At 45.2% G+C, this 24177-nt stretch overlaps 1 protein-coding gene across 7 annotated transcripts; it reads left to right on the forward strand.

The window, feature by feature from the left end:
- Positions 1–24177, forward strand: LOC139585718 (C-type lectin domain family 17, member A-like). 7 transcript variants are annotated; one of them, XM_071418581.1, is made up of 10 exons: positions 47–331; positions 4594–4682; positions 7400–7450; positions 9209–9283; positions 12240–12557; positions 14862–14924; positions 16192–16260; positions 19262–19426; positions 21979–22088; positions 23953–24177. In XM_071418581.1, exons 1-10 carry the CDS (start codon positions 141–143, stop codon positions 24136–24138), a joined length of 1317 nt encoding a protein of 438 aa, XP_071274682.1. In that variant the 5' UTR covers positions 47–140; the 3' UTR covers positions 24139–24177. The 7 variants fall into 7 exon arrangements, with proteins under 7 accessions (XP_071274686.1, XP_071274684.1, XP_071274682.1 ...); XM_071418582.1 differs by having other exon boundaries at positions 49–331; positions 19257–19426; XM_071418580.1 differs by having other exon boundaries at positions 49–331; positions 16197–16260; positions 19257–19426.

Below are 24177 nucleotides of genomic sequence, written 5' to 3' on the forward strand. Positions count from 1 at the left end.
AATCGGATTTTTTTAACCCCAAAAAATTCAGATTTGACCCCCAAAAATTCGGATTTTTACCCCAAAATTGGGATTTTTTTCACTCCAAAATTGGGATTTTTCACCCCAAAATTGGGATTTTTCACCCCAAATCTGGGCAGATGTTTTTGCTCCCCCCCCGTGGGAATTTGAGGATTTTTTTGGGGTCATTTTTGGGCTTTTTGGGCCTTTTTGGCTCCGGCGGGAACCGAAACCGAGCGGGGGCGGGGCCGGGGCGGGGCCGGGGCCGGGGGCGGAATTTGGGCTCAGAAAAGAAAAATTTGGGGTCAGAAAAGGAAAATTTGGGGTCCGGGTGAGGAATTTGGGGTCCGGGTGAGGAATTTGGGGGTCCCAGAGGCGATTTTGGGGTCACGGATGGGATTTTTGGGGTTGGGGGAGGAGAATTTGGGGTCACTGAGGGATTTTTGGGGTTTCTGGGGAGGTTTTGGGGTCTGGGAAGGGATTTTGGGGTTGGGGGAGGAGAATTTGGGGTTTCTGGGGAGCGCTCGGGGTCCAGGTGAGGAATTTGGGGTCCCCAAAGGGATTTTTGGGGTTTCTGGGCAGGGTTTGGGGTCCGAGTGAGGAATTTGGGGGTCCCAGAGGCGGCTTTGGGGTCACTGAGGGATTTTTGGGTTCCTGGGGAGGTTTTGGGGTCACCAAAGGCGATTTTGGGGTCAGGAGGAGATTTTGGGGTTGGGGGAGGAGAATTTGGGGTCCCAAAAGGGATTTTTGGGGTTTCTGGTGAAGCTTTGGGGTCACTGAAGGGATTTTGGGGTTCCCGGGGAGGGTTTGGGGTCCAGGTGAGGAATTTGGGGTCACGGATGGAATTTTGGGGTTTCCGGTGAAGTTTTGGGGTTTGGGAAGGGATTTTGGGGTCGGGGAGGAGAATTTGGGGTCCCAGAGGCGGTTTTGGGGTCCGGATGGGATTTTTGGGGTTTCCGGTGAAGTTTTGGGGTCACCAAAGGCGAATTTGGGGTTGGGGGAGGAGATTTTGGGGTCACTGAGGGATTTTTGGGGAGGGTTTGGGGTCCAGGTGAGGAATTTGGGGTCGGGGAGGAGAATTTGGGGTCCCAAAAGGGATTTTTGGGGTTCATGGGGAGGTTTTGGGGTCACTGAAGGATTTTGGGGTCGGGAGGAGATTTTGGGGTTTGCAGTGAATATTTGGGGTCACAAATGGCGGTTTTGGGGTCCATGGGGAGGTTTTGGGGTCCCAAAAGGGATTTTTGGGGTTTCTGGGGAGGTTTTGGGGTCACGGATGGGATTTTTGGGGTTTCTGGTGAATATTTGGGGTTTGGGAAGGGATTTTGGGGTCCTTGGGGCGGTTTTGGGGTCACTGAGGAGTTTTGGGGGTTTCTGGGGAGGGTTTGGGGTCACAAATGGAGATTTTGGGGTCGGGAGGGGATTTTGGGGTCACTGGAGGGGTTTTGGGGTCGCTGAAGGATTTTTGGGGTTCCTGAGGAGGAGATTTTGGGGTCACTGAAGGATTTGGGGTCTGGGAAGGGATTTTGGGGTCCTTGGGGAGGTTTTGGGGTCGCTGAAAAATTTTTGGGGTCGGGGGAGGAGATTTTGGGGTCCCCAAAGGGATTTTTGGGGTTTCTGGGGAGCGTTTGGGGCTCGGGTGAGGAATTTTGGGGTCGGGGAGGAGAATTTGGGGTCACTGCGGGATTTTTGGGGTTTCTGGGGAGATTTGGGGAGACAAAAGGGAATTTTGGGGTCACTGAAGGGATTTTGGGGTCGGGATGGGATTTTGGGGTTTCCGGTGAAGTTTTGGGGTCTGGGAAGGGATTTTGGGGTTTCTGGGGAGGATTTTGGGGTCGGGGAGGGGATTTTGGGGTCCATGGGGAGAATTTGGGGTCCCAAAAGGGATTTTTGGGGTTTCTGGTGAAGCTTTGGGGTCACTGAAGGGATTTTGGGGTTCCCGGGGAGGGTTTGGGGTCCAGGTGAGGAATTTGGGGTCACGGATGGAATTTTGGGGTTTCTGGGGAGATTTTGGGGTCTGGGAAGGAATTTTGGGGTCGGGGAGGAGAATTTGGGGTCCAGGGGGAGGTTTTGGGGTCACTGAGGGATTTTTGGGGTTTCTGGGGAGGGTTTGGGGTCCAGGTGAGGAATTTTGGGGTCCCAGAGGCGATTTTGGGGTCCCAGAGGGGATTTTTGGGGTTTCTGGGGAGGAGAATTTGGGGTCACTGAGGGATTTTTGGGGTTTCTGGGAAAGTTTTGGGGTCAGGGAGGAGCATTTGGGGTCACAAAAGGAATTTTGGGGGTTTCCAGTGAAGTTTTGGGGTCAGCAAAGGCGATTTTGGGGTCCGGGTGAGGAATTTGGGGTCACTGAGGGATTTTGGGGTTTCTGGGGAGGGTTTGGGGTCTGGGAAGGGATTTTGGGGTGGGGGAGGAGAATTTGGGGTCCTTGGGGCGGTTTTGGGGTCACAAAAGGGATTTTGGGGCTGGGAGGAGAATTTGGGGTCCCAAAATGGATTTTGGGGTTTCTGGGGAGGGTTTGGGGTCACAAAAGGCGATTTTGGGGTCGGGAGGGGGTTTTGGGGTCCATGGGGAGGAGAATTTGGGGTCACGGATGGGATTTTTGGGGTCGCTGAAGGGATTTTGGGGTCGGGAGGAGAATTTGGGGTTTCTGGGAAGGTTTTGGGGCTCGGGTGAGGAATTTTGGGGTCCCAGAGGCGGTTTTGGGGTCGGGATGGGATTTTTGGGGTTTCTGGGGAGGTTTTGGGGTCCGGGAGGGGATTTTGGGGTCACTGGAGAGGCTTTGGGGTCACTGAGGAGTTTTGGGGGTTTCTGGGGAGGGTTTGGGGTCGGGAGGGGATTTTTGGGGTCACGGATGGGATTTTGGGGTTCCTGGTGAAGTTTTGGGGTCAGGGAGGAGAATTTGGGGTTCCTGGGGAGGTTTTGGGGTCACTGAAGGGATTTTGGGGTTGGGGGAGGAGAATTTGGGGTCACTGAGGGATTTTTGGGGTTTCTGGGGAGGGTTTGGGGTCACAAATGGCGATTTTGGGGTCACCAAAGGGGATTTTGGGGTCGGGAAGAATTTTGGGGGTTTCCGGTGAAGTTTTGGGGTCACTGAAGGGATTTTGGGGTCCGGGTGAGGAATTTGGGGTCACTGAGGGATTTTTGGGGTTTCTGGGGAGGGTTTGGGGTCACCAAAGGGGATTTTGGGGTCGGGAGGGGATTTTGGGGTGGGGCTGAATATTTGGGGTCACCAAAGGCGATTTTGGGGTCCGGGTGAGGAATTTTGGGGTCACGGATGGGATTTTTGGGGTTGGGGGAGGAGAATTTGGGGTCGGGGAGGGATTTTTGGGGTTTCTGGGGAGGGTTTGGGGTCTGGGAAGGGATTTTGGGGTCCATGGGGAGATTTTGGGGTCACTGAGGAGGTTTTGGGGTTCCTGGGGAGCGTTTGGGGTCCAGGTGAGGAATTTGGGGTCACTGAGGGGATTTTTGGGGTTTCCAGTGAATATTTGGGGTCAGGGAGGGGATTTTGGGATGGGGGAAGAAATTTTGGGGTCCCTGATGAGGTTTTGGGGTCCCTGAGGGTTTTTGGGTCCCATTTTAGGGTTTTGGGGTCCCATTTTGAGGTTTTTAGGGTCCCGTTTTAGGGTTTTGGGGTCCCTGAGGGTTTTTTGGGTCCGTTTTAGGTTTTTAGGGTCCCATTTTAGGGTTTTGGGTCCCGTTTTAGGGTTTTGGGGCCCCAAAGGAGATTTTGGGGTCCCATTTTAGGTTTTTGGGGTCCCTGATGAGATTTTGGGGTCCCATTTTAGGGTTTTGGGTCCCATTTTAGGGTTTTGGGTCCATTTTAGGTTTTTTGGGTCCCATTTTAGGGTTTTGGGTCCAATTTAGGTTTTTAGGGTCCCATTTCAGGTTTTTGGGGTCCCAAAGGAGATTTTGGGGTCCCATTTTAGGGTTTTGGGTCCCATTTTGAGGTTTTTTGGGTCCATTTTAGGTTTTTTGGGTCCCATTTCAGGTTTTTAGGGTCCCATTTCAGGTTTTTTGGGTCCCATTTTGAGGTTTTTGGGTTCAATTTAGGTTTTTGGGTCCATTTTAGGGTTTTGGGTCCATTTTAGGGTTTTTGGGGTCCCAATTTAGGTTTTTGGGTCCCATTTTAGGGTTTTGGGTCCCATTTTGAGTTTTTTGGGTCCCATTTTAGGGTTTTGGGTCCGTTTCAGGTTTTTGGGTCCATTTTAGGGTTTTTAGGGTCCCTGATGAAGTTTTTGGGGCCCCAAAGGAGATTTTGGGGTCCCATTTTAGGGTTTTGGGTCCCATTTCAGGTTTTTGGGTCCCATTTTAGGGTTTTGGGTCCCATTTTAGGGTTTTGGGTCCATTTTAGGGTTTTGGGTCCCATTTCAGGTTTTTTGGGTCCCATTTTGGGGTTTTGGGTCCAATTTAGGTTTTTAGGGTCCCATTTTAGGTTTTTAGGGTCCCATTTTAGGGTTTAGGGTCCATTTTAGGTTTTTAGGGTCCCATTTCAGGTTTTTGGGTCCCATTTTGAGGTTTTTGGGTCCCAGTTTAGGTTTTTTGGGTCCATTTTAGGGTTTTTTGGGTCCATTTTAGGGTTTTTTGGGTCCATTTTAGGTTTTTGGGGCCGTTTCAGGGTCGCCCCATGGCCCTGCAGGAAACCTACGGGAATTGGTTGGGGCCGGGGCGCCTGCAGCGGCAGCCGGGTAAACACAAACCTCAATTGAATCCCAATTTCCCCTTTTAGTCCCAATTGAATCCCAAATTCCCCTTTTTTCCCAATTGAATCCCAAATTCCCTTTTTATTCCAAATTTAATCTCAAAATTTCCCTTTTTATTCCCAATTTAATCCTAAATCCCCTTTATTCGGAATTAAATCTCAAATTCCATTTTTATTCTGAATTAAATCCCCAATTTCCCCTTTTATTCCGAATTTAATCCCAAATCCCCTTTATTCGGAATTTAATCCCAAATTTCCCCTTTTATTCTGAATTTCATCCCAAATCCCCTTTATCCTGGATTAAATCCCAATTCCCCTTTATTCGGAATTAAATCCCAAATTTCCCCTTTTATTCTGAATTTAATCCAAAATTCCTTTTCTGAATTAAATCCCACATTTCCCTTTTTATTCAGAATTTAATCCCAAATTTTCCCTTTATCCTGGATTAAATCCCAAATTCCCTTTTCTGAATATAATCCCAAATTTTTCCCTTTATTCTGAATTTCATCCCAAATTCCTTTTCTAAATTAAATCCAAAATTTCCCCTTTTTATTCCGAATTTAATCCCAAATTTCCCCTTTTTATTCTGAGTTTAATCCCCAATTTTCCCCTTTTATTCTGAATTTAATCCCAAATTCTCTTTTTATTCTGGATTAAATCCCCAATTTCCCATTCATTTCCCAGTTAAATCCCAAATTCCCTTGATTTTCTGCATGAATTCCCCTTTTTCCCTCTTAAATCCCAAATTCCCTTTTCTGAATTAAATCCCAAATTTCCCCTTTTATTCTTGTTTAAATCCCCAAATTTCCCTTTTATTTTCCCTGTTAAATCCCCAATTTCCCTTTTCCCCACTAAAATCCCCATTTATTTCCAGGTTAAATCCCAAATTTCCTTCATTTTCTCCATTAATTCCCTTTTTCCCTCTTAAATCCCCACATTTCCCCTTTTATTTTCCCTGTTAAATCCCCAAATTTTCCCCTTTTTTCCTGGGTTAAATCCCCCAAATTCCCCTTTATTTCTGGGTTAAATCCCAAATTTCCTTGATTTTCTGCATTATTTCCCCTTTTTCCCTGTTAAATCCCCAATTTTCCCCTTTTATTCTGAATTAAATCTCCACATTTTCCCTTTTTTCTTGTTGAAATCCCCAAATTCCCCTTTTTTCCTGGGTTAAATCCCAAATTTCCTTGATTTTCTCCATTATTTCCCCTTTTTCCCCATTAAATCCCAATTTCCCCCTTTTATTCTGAATTAAATCCCCACATTTTCCCTTTTTTCTTGTTGAAATCCCCAAATTTCTCTTTTTTCCTGGGTTAAATTCCCAAAATTTCCTTCATTTTCTCCATTAATTCCCCTTTTATTTTCCCTCTTAAATCCCCAAAATTTCCCTTTTTTCTGACTTAAATTCCAAATTTTCCCTTTTTTCCAGGTTAAATTCCCAAATTTCCTTGATTTTCTCCATTAATTCCCCTTTTTCCCTCTTAAATCCCCAATTTTCCCCTTTTATTCTGAATTAAATCTCCAAATTTCCCCTTTTTTCTTGTTGAAATCCCCAAATTTCTCTTTTTTCCTGGCCTAAATCCCAAATTTCCTTCATTTTCTCCATTAATTCCCCTTTTTTCCCTGTTAAATCCCCAATTTTTCCCCAATTTTCCCCAAATTTCCCCAATTTTCCCCAATTTTCCCCAAATTTCCCCATTATTTTCCCAATTTTCCCCAATTTCCCCCCAGTTTTTCCCCCAGTTTTTCCCCCAATTTTTCCCCCAATTTTCCCCAAATTTTCCCAATTCTTCCCAATTTCGCCTCAATATTCCCATTATTTTCCCAATTTTTCCCCAAATTCCCCAATTTTCCCCAAATTTTCCCATTATTTTCCCATTATTTTCCCTTTTTTTCCCAATTTTCCCATTTCCCCCCAATTTTCCCAATTTTCCCAATTTTCCAATTTTTTTCCCAATTTTCCCATTATTTTCCCAATTTTCCCCCATTCTCCCCCATTTTTCCAATTTTCCCCAAATTTCCCCCAAATTTCCCCAATTTTTCCCATTAATTTCCAATTTTTCCCAATTTTTCCCCAATCTTTCCCAATTTTCCCCAAGTTTTCCCCAATTTTTCCCATTATTTTCCCTTTTTTTCCCAATTTTCCCCATTTCCCCCCAATTTTCCAATTTTTTTCCTAATTTCCCCAAATTTCCCCCATTTTCCCCCATTATTTTCCCTTTTTTCCCATTTTCCCAAATTTTTCCCAAATTTCCCCAATTTTCCCATTATTTTCCCAATTTTCCCCAAATTTTCCCAATTTCCCCAAATTTCCCCATTATTTCCCCATTATTTTCCCATTTTTCCCCAATTTTCCCCATTTTCCCCAATTTTCCCCATTATTTCCCATTAATTTCCCCCAATTTCCCCAAATTTTCCCATTTTTCCCAAATTTTCCCTTTTTTTCCCCAATTTTTCCCAATTTTTCCCAATTTCCCCCAATTTTCCCCATTATTTCCCATTAATTTCCTATTATTTTCCCATTATTTTCCCCCATTTTCCCCAAAATTTCCCATTATTTTCCCCCACTTTCCCCATTATTTCCCATTTTTCCCAAATTTTCCCTTTTTTTCCCCAATTTTCCCCAATTTTTCCCCATTTCCCCCCATTATTTCCCCAAATTTTCCCCAATTTTTCCCAATTTTCCCAATTTTCCCATTTTTGCAGGAATTTACTCAGCGCCCAGGACGATGCCCCCTCCAGGTGATTTCAGACCAGGTAAATTCTCATTTTTGTCCCCAAATTTTCCCAGGATTTTCCCCATTTTCCTCTTTTTTCCCCCAATTTTCCTCTTTTTTTCCCATTTCCCCCGTTTTATTCTCATTTTTTTCCATTTCCCCCATTTTATTCTCATTTCCCCCCATTTTTTCCCATTTTTCCCGTTTTATTCTCATTTTTCTCCCTTTTTCCCCCCATTTCTCCCTTGTTTTATTCTCATTTTCCCCCATTTTATTCTCATTTTCCATCCCATTTTCCCCTCATTTTTCCCCCATTTTATTCTCATTTTTTCCCATTTTTCCCCCATTTTATTCTCATTTTCCATCCCATTTTCCCCTCATTTTGCCCCCATTTTATTCTCATTTTCCCCCTCATTTTCCACCCCATTTTCCCCCCATTTTTCCCCTTTTTCCCCCCATTTCCCCCCTGTTTTATTCCCATTTCCCCCCATTTTATTCTCATTTTTTGCCTTTTTTCCCCCATTTCCCCCCCACTTTATTCTCATTTTTCTCCCCCCATTTCATTCCCATTTTCCCCCATTTTCCCCCCATTTCTCCCCCATTTTATTCTCATTTTTCATCCCATTTTCCCCCTATTTTTCCCCCCATTTTATTCTCATTTTTTCCCTTTTTCCCCTCATTTTCCCCCATTTTTCCATTTTCCCCCATTTTATTCTCATTTTCCATCCCATTTTCCCCTCATTTTGCCCCCATTTTATTCTCATTTTTCCCCGTTTTTCCCCCATTTCCCCCATGTTTTATTCTCGTTTTCCCCCATTTTATTCTCATTTTATTCCCATTTTTCCCCCCATTTTATTCTCATTTTCCCCTCATTTTCCCCCATTTTATTCTCATTTTTCATCCCATTTCCCCCCTATTTTTCCCCTCATTTTCCCCCCATTTTATTCTCATTTTTCCCTTTTTTCTCCCCATTCCCCCCATTTTATTCTCATTTTTTCCCCTCATTTTCCCCCCATTTCCCCCCTGTTTTATTCCCATTCCCCCCCATTTTATTCTCATTTTTTGCCTTTTTCCCCCCATTTCTCCCCCACTTTATTCTCATTTTCTCCCATTTTATTCTCATTTTTTCCCCATTTTCCCCCGTTTTATTTTAATCTTTTCCCCCCATTTCATTCCCATTTTCCCCTCATTTTCCCCCCATTTTTTCCCATTTTATTCCCATTTTTCCCCCTTTTTCCCCCCTCATTTCCTCCCCATTTTCCCCCCTTTTTCCCCCCCATTTTATTCTCATTTTTCCCCATTTTATTCTCATTTTTCCCCATTTTATTCTCATTTTTTCCCGTTTTTCCCTCATTCTTCCCCTGTTTTATTCTCATTTTCCCCCCATTTTTCCCCCCTCATTTCCCCCCATTTTCCCCATTCCCCCCCTGTTTTATTCCCATTTTTTCCCTTATTTTTCCCCCCATTTTCCCCCATTTTAGTCTCATTTTATTCTCATTTTCCCCCATTTTTCCCCCATTTTATTCTCATTTTATTCTCATTTTATTCTCATTTTATTCTCATTTTTCCCCCATTTCCCCCCTGTTTTATTCCCATTTTTTCCCTTATTTTTCCCCTCATTTTCCCCCATTTTATTCCCATTTTATTCCCATTTTATTCTCATTTTATTCTCATTTTTCCCCCATTTCCCCCCTGTTTTATTCCCATTTTTTCCCTTATTTTTCCCCCCATTTTCCCCCCATTTTCCCCCATTTTATTCCCATTTTATTCCCATTTTATTCCCATTTTCCATTCCCAGCCTCCCCTGACAGTTTTGAGGACGATTACGACGACGTTTCCATGGCGGGCTCAGAGCAGGGCCCCCAGCCCAAAGGTGACCCCAAAAACCCCAAAATTCCCCCCAAAATCCCCCAAAAAATCCCAAAAAATTCCCTGTAAAATCCCCCAAAATTCCCCCAAAAATTCCCCTAAAAATCCCCAAAATCCCCCCCAAAAAATTCCCAAAAAAATCCCCAAAATTCCCCCAAAAATCCCCCAAAAAATTCCCAAAATTCCCCCAAAAATCCCCCAAAATTCTCTCCCCAAAAATCCCCAAAATTCCCCCCAAAATTCCCCCCAAAAAAATCCCCAAAATTCCCCCAAACAATCCCTCAAAAAATCCCCAAAATTGCCCTAAAAATTAAAGAAAAAGTCCCAAAATTCCCCCAAAAATTCTCTGCAATTCGCCCCTAAAACCCCCCAAAATTCCCATAAATTCCCCCCCAAAAATCCCCAAAATTTCCCCCCAAAAATTCCCAAAATTCCCCCAAAATTCCCCCAAAAATCCCCCCCAAAATACCCCCAAAATTCCCCAAAAACCCCCAAAATTCTCCCCCAAAAATTCCCCCAAAAATCCCCAAAATCCCCCCCAAAAAATCCCCAAAATTTCCCCAACCCCCCCAAAATTCCCATAAATTCCCCCCAAAAAAATCCCCAAAATTCCCTCAAAAATCCCCCAAAATTCCCAAAAATATCCCAAAAAAATCCCCCAAAATTCCCCAAAATTCCCCCCCAAAAATCCCCAAAATTCCCCCCCCAAAATTCCCCAAAAATCCCCAAAAATTCCCCCCAAAAACCCCCAAAATTCCCCCAAAAAATTCCCCCCAAAATCCCCAAAATTCCCCAAAAAATCCCAAAAAATCCCCAAAAATCCCCAAAAAATCCCCCAAAATTCCTCAAAAAATCCCTCAAAAATCCCCAAAAATTCCCCCAAATTCTCCCCAAAATTCCCCCCAAAATTCTCTGCAAATTCCCCCTAAAACCCCCAAATTCCCATAAATTCCCCCCCAAAAAATCCCCAAAATGCCCCCAAAATCCCCAAAATTTCCCCCCAAAAATCCCAAAAAAATCCCCCAAATTCCCCAAAATTCCCCCAAAAAATCCCCAAAATTCCTAAAAAAAATCCCCAAAATTGCCCCAAAAATTCTCTGCAATTCCCCCTAAAATTCCCCCCAAAACCCCCAAAAATTCCCCCCCAAAAAATCCCCAAAATTCGCCCCAAAATCCCCAAAATTCCCAAAAAAATCCCAAAAAATTCCCCAAAAATTCCCCCAAAAATTCCCCCAAAAATCCCCAAAATTCCCCTAAAATCCCCCCAAAAATCCCCAAAATTCCCCCAAAAATTCCCCCCAAAATTCTCTGCAATTTCCCCGTAAAATCCCCCAAAATTCCCAAAAAATCCCCATAAATTCCCCCCAAAAAATCCCCAAAATTTCCCCCCAAAAATTCCCAAAATTCCCCCAAAATTCCCCAAAATCCCCCCAAAATACCCCCAAAATTCCCCCCCAAAAATTCCCCCAAAAATCCCAAAAAATTCCCCCCAAAAAATCCCCAAAATCCCCCCCAAAAAATCCCCAAAATTTCCCCAACCCCCCCAAAATTCCCATAAATTCCCCCCAAAAAAATCCCCAAAATTCCCTCAAAAATCCCCCAAAATTCCCAAAAATATCCCAAAAAAATCCCCCAAAATTCCCCAAAATTCCCCCCCAAAAATCCCCAAAATTCCCCCCCCCAAAATTCCCCAAAAATCCCCAAAAATTCCCCCCAAAAACCCCCAAAATTCCCCCAAAAAATTCCCCCAAAAATCCCCAAAATTCCCCAAAAAATCCCCAAAAAATCCCCAAAAATCCCCCTAAAATCCCCCAAAATTCCTCAAAAAATCCCTCAAAAATCCCCAAAAATTCCCCCAAATTCTCCCCAAAATTCCCCCCAAAATTCTCTGCAAATTCCCCCTAAAATCCCCCAAAAAATCCCCAAAAATTCCTCCAAAAAATCCCCAAAATCCCCCCAAAAATTCCCAAGAAATCCCCAAAATCCCCCCAAAAATTCCCAAAATTCCCCCAAAATCCCAAAATCCCCCCATGATAATTTTGAACAATCCCTAAATTCCCAAAAATTCCCATTCCCCCCTCAAAATTCCCATTTTCCCAATTTTTCCCCATTTTCCCCCCATTTTACCCCCAAATTTTTCCCAAATTCTCCCCAATTTTCCCCCAAATTTTCCCCCAACTTTCCCCTCCAAAATTTCCCCAATTTCCTCTCCAAATTTCCCCATCAATTTTCCATAAATTTCCCATCAATTTTCCCCAATTTTCCCCCCCAATTTCCCCCCACATTTCCCCCAATCTCCCCCATTTTTCCCCTCAAAATTTCCCCATCAATTTCCCATAAATTTTCCCCAATTTCCCCCCAAATTTTCCCAATTTCCCCCACAATTCCCCCAATTTCCAACCACTTTCCTCAATTTTCCCCCATTTCCCCCCCATTTTCCCGTTTTCCCCCATTTTTCCCCATTTCCCCCATTTTCCCCCCATTTTGCCCCCCTATTTTCCCCGTTTTTCCCAATTTCCCCCATTTCCCCCCCTATTTCCCCGTTTTTCCCAATTTCCCGCATTTTTCCCCCATTTCCCCCCCTATTTTCCCCCATTTCCCCCCATTTTTCCCCCATTTTTCCCAATTTCCCCCGTTTTTCCCCCATTTCCCCCCCTATTTCCCCCCTATTTTCCCCATTTCCCCCCATTTTTTCCCGTTTTTCCCAATTTCCCCTCATTTTCCCCCCATTTTTCTCAATTTCCCCCATTTTTCCCCCATTTTTCCCAATTTCCCCCATTTTTCCCCCATTTTTTCCCATTTTTCCCCTATTTTCCCATTTTTCCCAATTTCCCCCTATTTTCCCCCATTTCCCCCCCCGTTTTTCCCCCCTATTTTTCCCATTTTTCCCAATTTCCCCTCATTTTTCCCCCTATTTTTCCCATTTTTCCCAATTTTCCCCGTTTTTCCCCCATTTCCAGGCCTTTATCTCCTGGCGGGCGCTCCCGGCTCCTCCCCGGCCCCGTCCCTGCCGGACCCCGAGGCCAAAATCGCCGATTCCCACCCCAAAATCGCCGGCTCCGACCCCAAATTCCGCAATTCCGACCCCAAATTCCGCAATTCCGCCCCCAAATTCGGAATTTCCGACCCCAAAATTGGGGATTTTGACCCAAAATCGGGGGATTTTGCCCCAAAACTGGGGGATTTGGCCCCGAAGCGGCGGGGCCGGGCCGCGCTGGGGGCGCTGGCGCTGCTGGGCCTGGCCTGGGCCGCGGCCCTGGGGCTGGGGCTCGGCAAATGTGAGGGGAATTGGGGCGAAAAACCCGGATTTTGGGAAAATTGGGATCAAAACCGGGAATTTGGGCAAATGTGAGGGGAATTGGGGCGAAAAACCCGGATTTTGGGAAAATTGGGATCAAAAACCGGGATTTTGGGAAAATGTGAGGGGAATTGGGGCGAAAAACCGGGATTTTGGGCAAATGTGAGGGGAATTGGGGTAAATGTGAGGGGAATTGGGGCGAAAAACCCGGATTTTGGGAAAATTGGGATAAAAACCGGGATTTTGGGGTGAAAAACGGGGATTCTGGGCAAATGTGAGGGGAATTGGGGGGAAAAACCCGGATTTTGGGAAAATTGGGAGAAAAAACCGGGATTTTGAGGTGAAAAACGGGGATTCTAGGCAAATGTGAGGGGAATTGGGGGGAAAAACACGGATTTTGGGAAAATTGGGATAAAAACCGGGATTTTGGGCAAATGTGAGGGGAATTGGGGGGAAAAACCCGGATTTTGGGAAAATCCTGGGAAAAATGGGGAGTTTGGGCAAATGTGAGGGGAATTGGGGAGAAAAACCCGGATTTGGGGCAAATTGGGATAAAAACGGGGAGTTTGGGGAGAAAAACGGGGATTTGGGGCAAATGTGAGCGGGATTTGGGGCGAAAAACCGGGATTTTGGGCAAATTGGAATCAAAAACCGGGATTTTGGGCAAATCCTGATAAAAAACGGGGATTTGGGGCGAAAAACCCGGATTTTGGGCAAATTGTGATAAAAAAACGGGATTTGGGGCAAATCCTGATAAAAAACCGGGATTTTGGGCAAATTCTAATAAAAATGGGGAGTTTGGGGGGAAAAACGGGGATTTTGAGCAAACTCAACCAAAAATGGGGATTTTGGGGGCAAAATGGGGATTTGGGGGAAATTCTGATAAAAACCGGGGATTTTGGGCAAATTCCGACAAAAATGGGGATCGGGGGGAAAAAATGGGGATTTTGGGGGGGAAATGGGGATTTGGGGAAAAACCACCAAAAACGGGGATTTTGGGGAAATTCTGGGAAAATGGGGATCGGGGGAGGAAAATGGGGATTAAAATGGGGATTTTGGGCAAATGCAAACAAAAATGGGCATTTTGGGGGGAATGACAACAAAAATGGGGAGTTTGGGGGAAAAAAGGGGGATTTGGGGAAATTCTGACAAAAATGGGGACTTTGGGGGGGAAAATGGGGATTTTTGGAAAATTCTGACAAAAATGGGGAGTTTGGGGGAAAAACGGGGGTTTTGGGGAAAAATTCTGGAGAAAAATGGGGATTTTGGGGGGAAAGGCCACCAAAAATGGGAATTTTGGGGAAAAATTCTGGGGGAAAACCGGGATTTTGGGGAAATCCTGACCAAAATGGGGAGTTTGGGGGGGAAAATGGGAATTTTGGGGGGGAAAATTATGTTGAAAAACTGGAATTTGGGGGAAAATTGCATGGGAAAAAATGGGAATTTTGAGGGGGAAAATGGGGATTTTGGGGATGGATTTTGTGGGAAAATGGGAATTTTGGGTGGGAAATGGGAAAATTGGGATAAATTCCATGGGGAAAATGGGAATTTGGGGAGCAATTGCATGAAAAATGGGAATTTTGGGGGGGGAAATGGGAGTTTTGGGATGGATTGAATGGGAAAAAATCGGAATTTTTGGGGTGGATTTGATGGAAAATTGGGAATTTTGGGAGGGAAATTCCATTGAAAAATTGGAATTTTGGGAGAAATTGCATGGGAAAAATGGGGAATTTTGGGAGGGAAAAATGGGAATTTTGGGGAAATTTCCATCAAAACAAGAGAATTTTGGGTGGAAATGGGAATTTTGGGACAAATTTCATGGAAAATGGGAGACAAATGGGAATTTTGGGGGCAAAATTCCATTGAAAAATTGGAATTTTGGGGGAAATTGCATGGGGAAAATGGGAATTTTGGGAGGGAAATGGGAATTTTGGGATAAATTCCATGAGAAAATGGGGATTTTGGGAGGGAAAAAATGGGGATTTTGGGAGGGAAAAAATGGGGATTTTGAGGGGGAAAATGGGGATTTTGGGGATGGATTTTGTGGGAAAATGGGAATTTTGGGCGGGAAAAAATGGGAATTTTGGGATAAATTCCATGGGAAAATGGGAATTTTGAGGGGGAAAACGGAGATTTTGGGGATGGATTTTTTGGGAAAAATGGGAATTTTTGGGATGATTCCATGGGGATACAAAAGTTGGGATAATTTCCATGGGAAATGGGAATTTTGGGATAATTTCCATGGGAATTTTGGGGATAATTTGCTGGAATTTGCCTTGGCCAGACCTGGAGCTGCGGGAGGAGCTGGAGCTGCTGAGGGCGAATTTCTCCAGGATCTGGGACTCGGGTGAGAGGGGAAATCCAGAGGGGAAATGGGGGAAATTGGGAAAATTGGGAAAATTGGGGAATAATTCAAATATGGGAAATTGGGGAAATTGGGAAATAATTCCAATATGGGAGAATTGGGGAAATTGGGAAATTGGGAAAATTGGGAAATGATTTTAATGTGGGGAAATTGGGAACATGGGAGAAAATGGGGAAATTGGGGAAATTGGGGAATAATTCAAATATGGGAAACTGGGAAATAATTCAGATTTGGGGAAATTGGGAAAATTGGGGAATAATTCAAATATGGGGAAATTGGGGAAATTTGGGAAAATTGGGGAAATTTGGGAAATTGGGGAATGATTTTAATGGGGGGAAATTGGGAAATTGGGGAAATTGGGGAAATTGGGAAAATTGGGGAAATGGGGAAATTGGGAAATAATTCAAATGTGGAAAATTGGGAAAATTATTTTTATGTGGGAAATTTGGGGAATAATTTTAATATAGGAAAATTGGGCAATAATTTTAATGTGGGAAAATTGGGAAATGATTCCAATATGGGAAATTTGGGAAATGATTCAAATATAGGAAAATTGGGAAATTATTTCAATGTGGGAAAATTGGGAAAATTATTTTAATGTGGGAAATTGGGAAATAATTCCAATATGGAAACTTGGGAAAATAAATTTAATGTGGAAAATTGGGAAATGATTTTAATGTGGGAAATTTGGGCAATGATTCCAGTGTGGGGTTGGAGCCTTGGCCGGGTCTGAGGGAATGGGGAAATTGAACTGGGACGAACTGGGAGGGACTGGGGGGAACTGGGAGGGACTGGGGGGAACTGGGAGGGACTGGGTTAGGGTTAGGGTTAGGAACTGGGAGGGACTGGGTTATACTGGGTGGGGATTGGGACAAACTGGGAGGGGATTGGGATGGACTGGGATTGGACTGGGAGGGACTGGGACAAACTGGGATGGGACTGGTCCATACTGGGAGCACTGGTCCATACTGGTTTCTACTGGTCTGTACTGGTCCATACCAGCCCATACTGGTCCATCCTGGTCCATCCTGGTCCATCCTGGTTTATACTGGTCCGTACTGGTTTATACTGGTCCATACTGGTTTATACTGGTTTATACTGGTCCATACTGGTCCACACTGGTCCATACCCAGCCCATACTGGTCCCTACTGGTCTGTACTGGTTCCTACTGGTCCGTACTGGTCCCTACTGGTTTATACTGGTCCCTACTGGTCCATACTGGTTTATACTGGTCCCTACTGGTTTCAGTGCAGCAGGATCAGATCGGGCTCCGTTTCGGGATCCGGCAGCACCAACTGGAGCAGCAGGAGCTCGCTGGTAATGAACAGAATCCCCCCAAAAATTCCCCAAAATTCCCAAAATCTCCCCCAAAAATTCCCCAAACTCCCAACAATTCCTAAAAAAAAAAAAAAAAAAAAAATCCCTAAAAAAATTCCCCCAAAATTCCAAAAAAAAATCCCCAAATTCTCCCCCAAATGGCCAAAATTTCCCCCCATAATTAAAAATAAAATCCCCAAAAAATTCCGAAATTATCCCCCAAAAAATTCCAAAATTACCCCCAAAAAATTCCCCACTAAAATTCCAAAAAAATCCCCCCCCCCAAAATTCCCGACAATTTCCCCCCAAAAAATTCTCAAAATTGCCCCCAAAATCCCAAAATTCTCCCCCCAAAAATTCCCAAAATCCACCCTAAAAATTCCCAACATTTCCAAAGAAATTTCCCAAAAATCCCCCCCAAAAATCCCCTCAAAATTCACAAAATACACAAAAAAATCCCTCAAAAAATCCCCAAAAATTCCTGGGATTTTTCCCATTTCCCGGATATTTTCCTGGATCATTTCCTGATGTTTTCCTGGATAATTTCCCAGATTTCCCCGGTTATTTCCCTGGATTTTCCCAGATAATTTCCCTGGATTTTCTTGGATATTTTCCCAGTTTTTCCCAGTATAAATTTCCCATTTTTGGGTGGTTTTGCCCCAGAGTTGCTGTGCTGAGCCCTGGGCAGCTCCCAGAGCTTTGGGGCCGTTTCCTTGGGGCTTTCCCTGGATTTCCTGGATAATTTCCCAAATTTTCCCAGATAATTTCCCTGGATTTTCCCAGATAATTTCCCTGGATTTTCTTGGATATTTTCCCAGTTTTTCCCAGTAGAAATTTCCCATTTTTGGGTGTTTTTCCCTCAGAGTTGCTGTGCAGAGCCCTGGGCAGCTCCCGGCGCTGCGGGGCCGTTTCCCTGGGGTTTCCACAGATCATTTCCCCGGATTTCCCTGGATATTTTCCCAAATAATTTCCCAGTTTTTCCTGGATAAATTCCTGGATAATTTCCCGGTTTTTCCCGGGATAATTTCCCAGGATAAATTTCCCATTTTCGGGTGTTTTTCCCCCAGAGTTGCTGTGCCGTGCCCTGGGCAGTTCCCGGCCTTGTGGGCCGGGCCGGCTCCCTCATGGCTCCAGCTGGTTCCTGTTTCCGGTTTAAATTCCTGTATAAATTCCTGTAGAATTTCCCAGTTTTTCCCGGATAATTTCCCATATTTCCCACATTAAATTTCCCATTTTCCGGTGTTTTCTCCCCAGAACAGCTGTGCCGAGCCCTGGGCAGTCCCCAGCGCTGCGGCCCGGGCTGGCTCCCTCACGGCTCCTGCTGGTTCCTGTTTCCGGTTTCCTGTATAATTCCCCTGTATTTTCCCGGATAATTCCCACATTTCCCATATTAAATTTCCCATTTTCCCTGTTTTCTCCCCAGAACAGCTGTGCCGGGCCCTGGGTAGCTCACATCGCAGTGGGCCGGGCTGGCTCCCTCACGGCTCCAGCTGCTTCCTGTTTCCGGTTTCCTGTAGAATTTCCCTGGATTTTCCCGGATATTTTCCCGGTTTTTCCCGGATAATTTCCCACATTTCCCATATTAAATTTCCCATTTTTCCCTGTTTTCTCCTAAGAACAGCTGTGCCGTGCTCTGGGCAGTCCCCAGCGCTGTGGCCCGGGCTGGCTCCCTCACGGCTCCAGCTGGTTCCTGTATCCTGTGTAAATTCCTGTATAAATTCCTGTATAAATTCCTGTAGAATTTCTCTGTATTTTCCCGGATATTTTCCCGGTTTTTCCCGGATAATTTCCCACATTTCCCATATAAATTTCCCATTTTCGGGTGTTTTCTCCCCAGAACAGCTGTGCCGAGCCCTGGGCAGTCCCCGGCCATGCGGCCCGGGCTGGCTCCCTCACGGCTCCAGCTGGTTCCTGTTTCCGGTTTCCTGTATAAATTCCTGTAGAATTTCCCAGTTTTTCCCGGATAATTTCCCACATTTCCCATATTAAATTTCCCGTTTTTCCCTGTTTTCTCCCCAGAACAGCTGTGCCGGGCCCTGGGTAGCTCCCAGCGCTGCGGCCCGGGCTGGCTCCCTCACGGCTCCAGCTAGTTCCTGTATCCTGTGTAAATTCCTGTATAAATTCCTGTAGAATTTCCCTGGATTTTCCCGGATATTTTCCCGGTTTTTCCCGGATAATTTCCCACATTTCCCATATTAAATTTCCCATTTTTCCCTGTTTTCTCCTAAGAACAGCTGTGCCGTGCTCTGGGCAGTCCCCAGCGCTGTGGCCCGGGCTGGCTCCCTCACGGCTCCAGCTGGTTCCTGTTTCCTGTGTAAATTCCTGTATAAATTCCCGTAGAATTTCTCTGTATTTTCCCGGATATTTTCCCAGTTTTTCCCGGATAATTTCCCATATTTCCCATATTAAATTTCCCATTTTCCCTGTTTTCTCCTAAGAACAGCTGTGCCGGGCCCTGGGCAGTCCCCGGCCATGCGACCCGGGCTGGCTCCCTCACGGCTCCAGCTGGTTCCTGTTTCCGGTTTCCTGTATAAATTCCTGTATTTTCCCAGATATTTTCTCTGGATTTTCCCGGATATTTTCCCAGTTTTTCCCGGATAATTTCCCACATTAAATTTCCCATTTTCCGGTGTTTTCTCCCCAGAACAGCTGTGCCGAGCCCTGGGCAGTTCCCCGCATTGTGGGCCGGGCTGGCTCCCTCACGGCTCCAGTTGTTTCCGGTTTCCTGTATAAATTCCTGTATAAATTCCCTGGATTTTCCCGGATAATTTCCCACATTTCCCATATTAAATTTCCCTTTTTCCGGTGTTTTCTCCCCAGAACAGCTGTGCCGGGCCCTGGGCAGCTCCCAGCGCTGCGGCCCGGGCTGGCTCCCACACGGCTCCAGTTGTTTCCGGTTTCCTGTGTAAATTCCTGTATAAATTCCCTGGATTTTCCCGGATAATTTCCCACATTTCCCACATTAAATTTCCCATTTTCCGGTGTTTTCTCCCCAGCACAGCTGTGCCGGGCCCTGGGCAGCTCCCAGCGCTGTGGGCCAGGCTGGCTCCCACACGGCTCCAGTTGTTTCTCGTTCTCCCCGGACGCTCTGAGCTGGGGCCGGGCCCTCAACGCCTGCGCGGACCTGGGCGCGCACCTGGCGGTGATCAAAGAGCAGGAGGAGCAGGTGGGGCCTAAATCCCTGAGACAAGGGCCTAAATCCCGGAGACAGGGGCCTAAATCCCTGAGACAGGGGCCTAAAGCACTGAGACAGGGTCTAAATCCCTGAGACAGGGCCTAAATCCCCGAGACAGGGCCTAAATCCCTGAGACAGGGGCCTAAAGCACTGAGACAGGGGCCTAAAGCACTGAGCCTAAATCCCTGAGCCAGGGGCCTAAATCCCTGAGACAGGCGCCTAAAGCCCTGAGACAGGGGCCTAAATCCCTGATCCTAAATCCCTGAGACACGAGCCTAAATCCCTGAGCCAGGGGCCTAAAGCACTGAGCCTAAAGCACTGAGACAGGGGCCTAAATCCCTGAGACAGGGGCCTAAATCCCTGAGGCAGGGCCTAAATCCCTGAGGTAAGGCCTAAATCCCTGAGGCAGGGCCTAAATCCCTGAGGCGGTGCCTAAATCCCTGAGCCAGGGGCCTAAAGCACTGAGAGAGGGCCTAAATATCTGATCCTAAATCCCTGAGACAGGGGCCTAAATCCCTGATCCTAAATCCCTGCCCCTAAATCCCTACCCCTAAATCCCTGCGCCGGTGCCTAAATCCCTGAGCCAGGGCCCAAATCCCTGACCCTAAATCCCTGATCCCAAATCCCTGACCCTAAATCCCTGCCCCTAAATCCCTGATCCTAAATCCCTGCCCCTAAATCCCTGCCCCCAAATCCCTGCCCCTAAATCCCTGTGTCGGTGCCTAAATCCCTGCGTTGGTGCCTCAATCCCTGAGCCAGGGGCCTAAATCCCTGCCCCTAAATCCCTGCGGCGGTGCCTAAATCCGTGACCCCAAATCCCTGCCCCCAAATCCCTGCCCCCAAATCCCTGCCCCCAAATCCCTGCCCCTAAATCCCTGATCCCTAAATCCCTGATCCCAAATCCCTGTCCCTAAATCCCTGCCCCTAAATCCCTGATCCTAAATCCCTGAGGTGGCGCCTAAATCCCTGAGCCAGGGGCCTAAAGCACTGAGACAGGAGCCTAAATCCCTGCCCCTAAATCCCTGCGCTGGCGCCTAAATCCCTGTCCCTAAATCCCTGCCCCTAAATCCCTGTCCCTAAATCCCTGCCCCCAAATCCCTGCCTCTAAATCCCTGAGCCAGGGCCTAAATCCCTGCCCCTAAATCCCTGAGGCAGGGCCTAAATCCCTGCCCCTAAATCCCTGAGGCAGGGCCTAAATCCCTGCCCCTAAATCCCTGCGTTGGTGCCTAAATCCCTGCCCCTAAATCCCTGCCCCCAAATCCCTGCCCCCAAATCCCTGCCCCTAAATCCCTGCGTTGGCCCCTAAATCCCTGCCCCTAAATCCCTGTGTCGGTGCCTCAATCTCTGTGCCGGTGCCTCAATCCCTGTCCCTAAATCCCTGCGTTGGCGCCTCAATCCCTGTGTCGGTGCCTCAATCCCTGTGTCGGTGCCTCAATCCCTGCCCCTCAATCCCTGTGCCGGTCCCTCAATCCCTGCGCCGGTGCCTCAATCCCTGTCCCTCAATCCCTGTCCCTCAATCCCTGTGCCAGTGCCTCAATCCCTGTGTCAGTTCCTCAATCCCTGTGCCGGCGCCTCAATCCCTGTGTCAGTTCCTCAATCCCTGTGCCGGCGCCTCAATCCCTGTGTCAGTGCCTCAATCCCTGCCCCTCAATCCCTGTGTCAGTGCCTCAATCCCTGTGTCAGTGCCTCAATCCCTGTGTCGGCGCCTCAATCCCTTTGCCGGTGCCTCAATCCCTGTGCCGGTGCCTCAATCCCTGCGTTGGCGCCTCAATCCCTGCCCCTAAATCCCTGTGCCAGTGCCTCAATCCCTATGCCGGTGCCTCAATCCCTGTGCCGGCGCCTCAATCCCTGCGTTGGCGCCTCAATCCCTGTGCCGGTGCCTCAATCCCTGACCCCAAATCCCTGCCCCTAAATCCCTGTGCCGGTGCCTCAATCCCTGTGTTGGTGCCCCAATCCCTGTGTCAGTGCCTCAATCCCTGTGCCGGTGCCTCAATCCCTCAGTGCCTCAATCCCTGTGCCGGTGCCTCAATCCCTGTGTTGGTGCCTAAATCCCTGTGCCGGTGCCTCAATCCCTTTGCCGGCGCCTCAATCCCTGCGTTGGCGCCTCAATCCCTGTGCCGGTGCCTCAATCCCTGTGTCGGTGCCTCAATCCCTGTCCCTCAATCCCTGCCCCTCAATCCCTGTGTCAGTGCCTCAATCCCTGTGCCGGTGCCTCAATCCCTGTGCCAGTGCCTCAATCCCTGCCCCTCAATCCCTGTGTCGGTGCCTCAATCCCTGTGCCGGCGCCTCAATCCCTGTGCCGGTGCCTCAATCCCTGTGCCGGTGCCTCAATCCCTGTGCCAGTGCCTCAATCCCTGCCCCTCAATCCCTGTGTCGGTGCCTCAATCCCTGTGCCGGCGCCTCAATCCCTGTGCCGGTGCCTCAATCCCTGTGTCGGTGCCTCAATCCCTGCGCCAGTGCCTCAATCCCTGCCCCTCAATCCCTGTGCCGGCCCCTCAATCCCTTTGCCGGCGCCTCAATCCCCGTGCCGGGTGTGTTTGCAGCTCTTCCTGCTGGAGCACAGCAACCGCAGCAGCTCCTATTGGCTGGGGCTGAGGGACCTGCAGCGGGCGGGGCAATGGCGCTGGCTCACGGGAGAGGAGCCCACCGTGATGTAAGAACCCAATTTGGGGAAAAAACACCAAAATTTGGGGAAAAAAAAAATCACAATTTATGGGGGGAAAAATAATCACAGTTTTGGCCGAAAAAATCCCGATTTTGGGGGGAAAATTCTGATTTTTAGGCCAAAAAATTGGATTTTTTGGTCAAAAAATTCGGATTTTTTCCTGAGGTTTGAGGGAAAAAAATCGTGGTTTTCTTGTAAAAAATCAGATTTTGAGTAAAAAATCCTGATTTCCAGTAAAATTTGGAGTTTTGGGGGAAAATCCCAATTTTGGGGTAAAAATCCGATTTTTTGGTCAAAAAATTTGATTTTTCAATCAAAAAATTCGGATTTTTTCCTGAGGTTTGGGGTAAAAAAAATCCCAAGTTTTGGGGAAAAGTTCCAATTTTGGGGTAAAAAAAAATTAATTTATTTTGCTTTGAAAAAAATTTTTCTTTGAAAAAAATCCAGAACTCCAGGAAAAATTCCAGAGTTTTGGTTAAAAAATCCCAAACATTTGGGGAAAAAACCCAAAACTTTGGGAAAAAAAATCACAATTTATGGGGAAAAAAATTTCACAATTTTGGCCAAAAAAATCCCAATTTTGGGGGAAAAAATCCAATTTTTTGGTCAAAAAATTTGATTTTTTCAATCAAAAAATTCGGATTTTTCCTGAGGTTTGAGGGGAAAAAATCAGATTTTGAGGAAAGAAATCCTGATTTCCCATAAAAATTTGGAGTTTTGGGGGAAAATCCCAATTTTTGGGTAAAAAAATCCCAATTTTTAGAAAAAAAAAAAAAAATCAGAATTTTTCTTTGAAAAAAATCCAGAATTCCAGGAAAAATTCCTGAGTTTTGGTTAAAAAAATCCCAATTTTGGGGAAAAAAAAAAAATCGGATTTTTTGGGGAAAAAATTAAATTACTAAAAATTGCTTTAAAAATCCATTTAAAAATTTTCAACTACTAAAAATTATTTTAAAAAATAAACATCAATAAAAAATCCTTTAAAAAATTAAATTATTAAAAAATTGCTTTAAAATCCATTTAAAATTTTTAAACTACTAAAAATTACAAAAAAATCAATAAAAATCCTTAAAAAAATTTAAATTGCTAAAAATTGCTTTAAAATCCATTAAAAATTTAAACTACAAAAAAATTATGAAAAAAATTTAAAAATAATTTTAAAAATCCATTAAAAATTTAAATTATTAAAAATTATGAAAAAATTTGATAAAAAATTCTTTAAAAATTTTAAATTACTAAAAATTGCTTTGAAAATCCATTAAAAAATTAAAACTACTAAAAATTATGAAAAAAAATTATAAAGATAAATAAAAATCCTTTAAAATTAAATTATTAAAAAATTAAACTACTAAAAATTACAAAAAAATCAATTAAAAAATCCTTTAAAATTTTGAATTATTAAAAATTGCTTTAAAAACCCATTAAAAATTTAAACTTCTAAATTATTAAAAAATTGTTTTAAAAATCCATTAAAAAAATTTCAGCTACCAAAAATTACAAAAAAATTTATAAAAATCAATTAAAAAATCCTTTAAAAATTTAAATTACTAAAAATTGCTTTAAAATGAACTAAAAGTCAATTAAAACTCAAATCAATTCCTACAAATCATAAAACTCATTACCATTAATAAAAACTACCCCATAAATCCAATTTTTTACTCCATTTCTACCATGAAAAAATTGGATTTCCAGCCTCGTTTTCCCCTCAAAAATCGCTTTATTTGTGCCTTTAAACCCCTTTTTTGGGGTTATTTTCATCCCTCGATTTTACTTTATCATGTTTGTGATATTTGAATTTTGTAATTTGGTTTTTTTTGTGGTTTTTTGTGTTTTTTTGTGGTTTTTTTTCCAGGTTTTGGGACGTGTGGCTGCAGGAGGAGCAGCGGGAGCTCGGGGGCTGCGGGGCCCTGGGGCCCAAGGGGCGCTGGGTGAGCGTGAGGTGCTCGGAGCCGCTGCGCTGGGTGTGCCAGAGACCCAACCGCTGCTGAAACCGGGATTGGGGGCAAAAATCGGGGTTTTATTAATGGGATTTGTGTAAAAAATCGGGATTTTATTAAAGGGATTGCTGTAAAAAATC

Source organism: Agelaius tricolor, unplaced genomic scaffold (assembly GCF_023055355.1).
Source record: "Agelaius tricolor isolate 1412-34295 unplaced genomic scaffold, bAgeTri1.0.p SCAF_88, whole genome shotgun sequence".
NCBI classification, from domain to species: Eukaryota; Metazoa; Chordata; class Aves; order Passeriformes; family Icteridae; genus Agelaius; species Agelaius tricolor.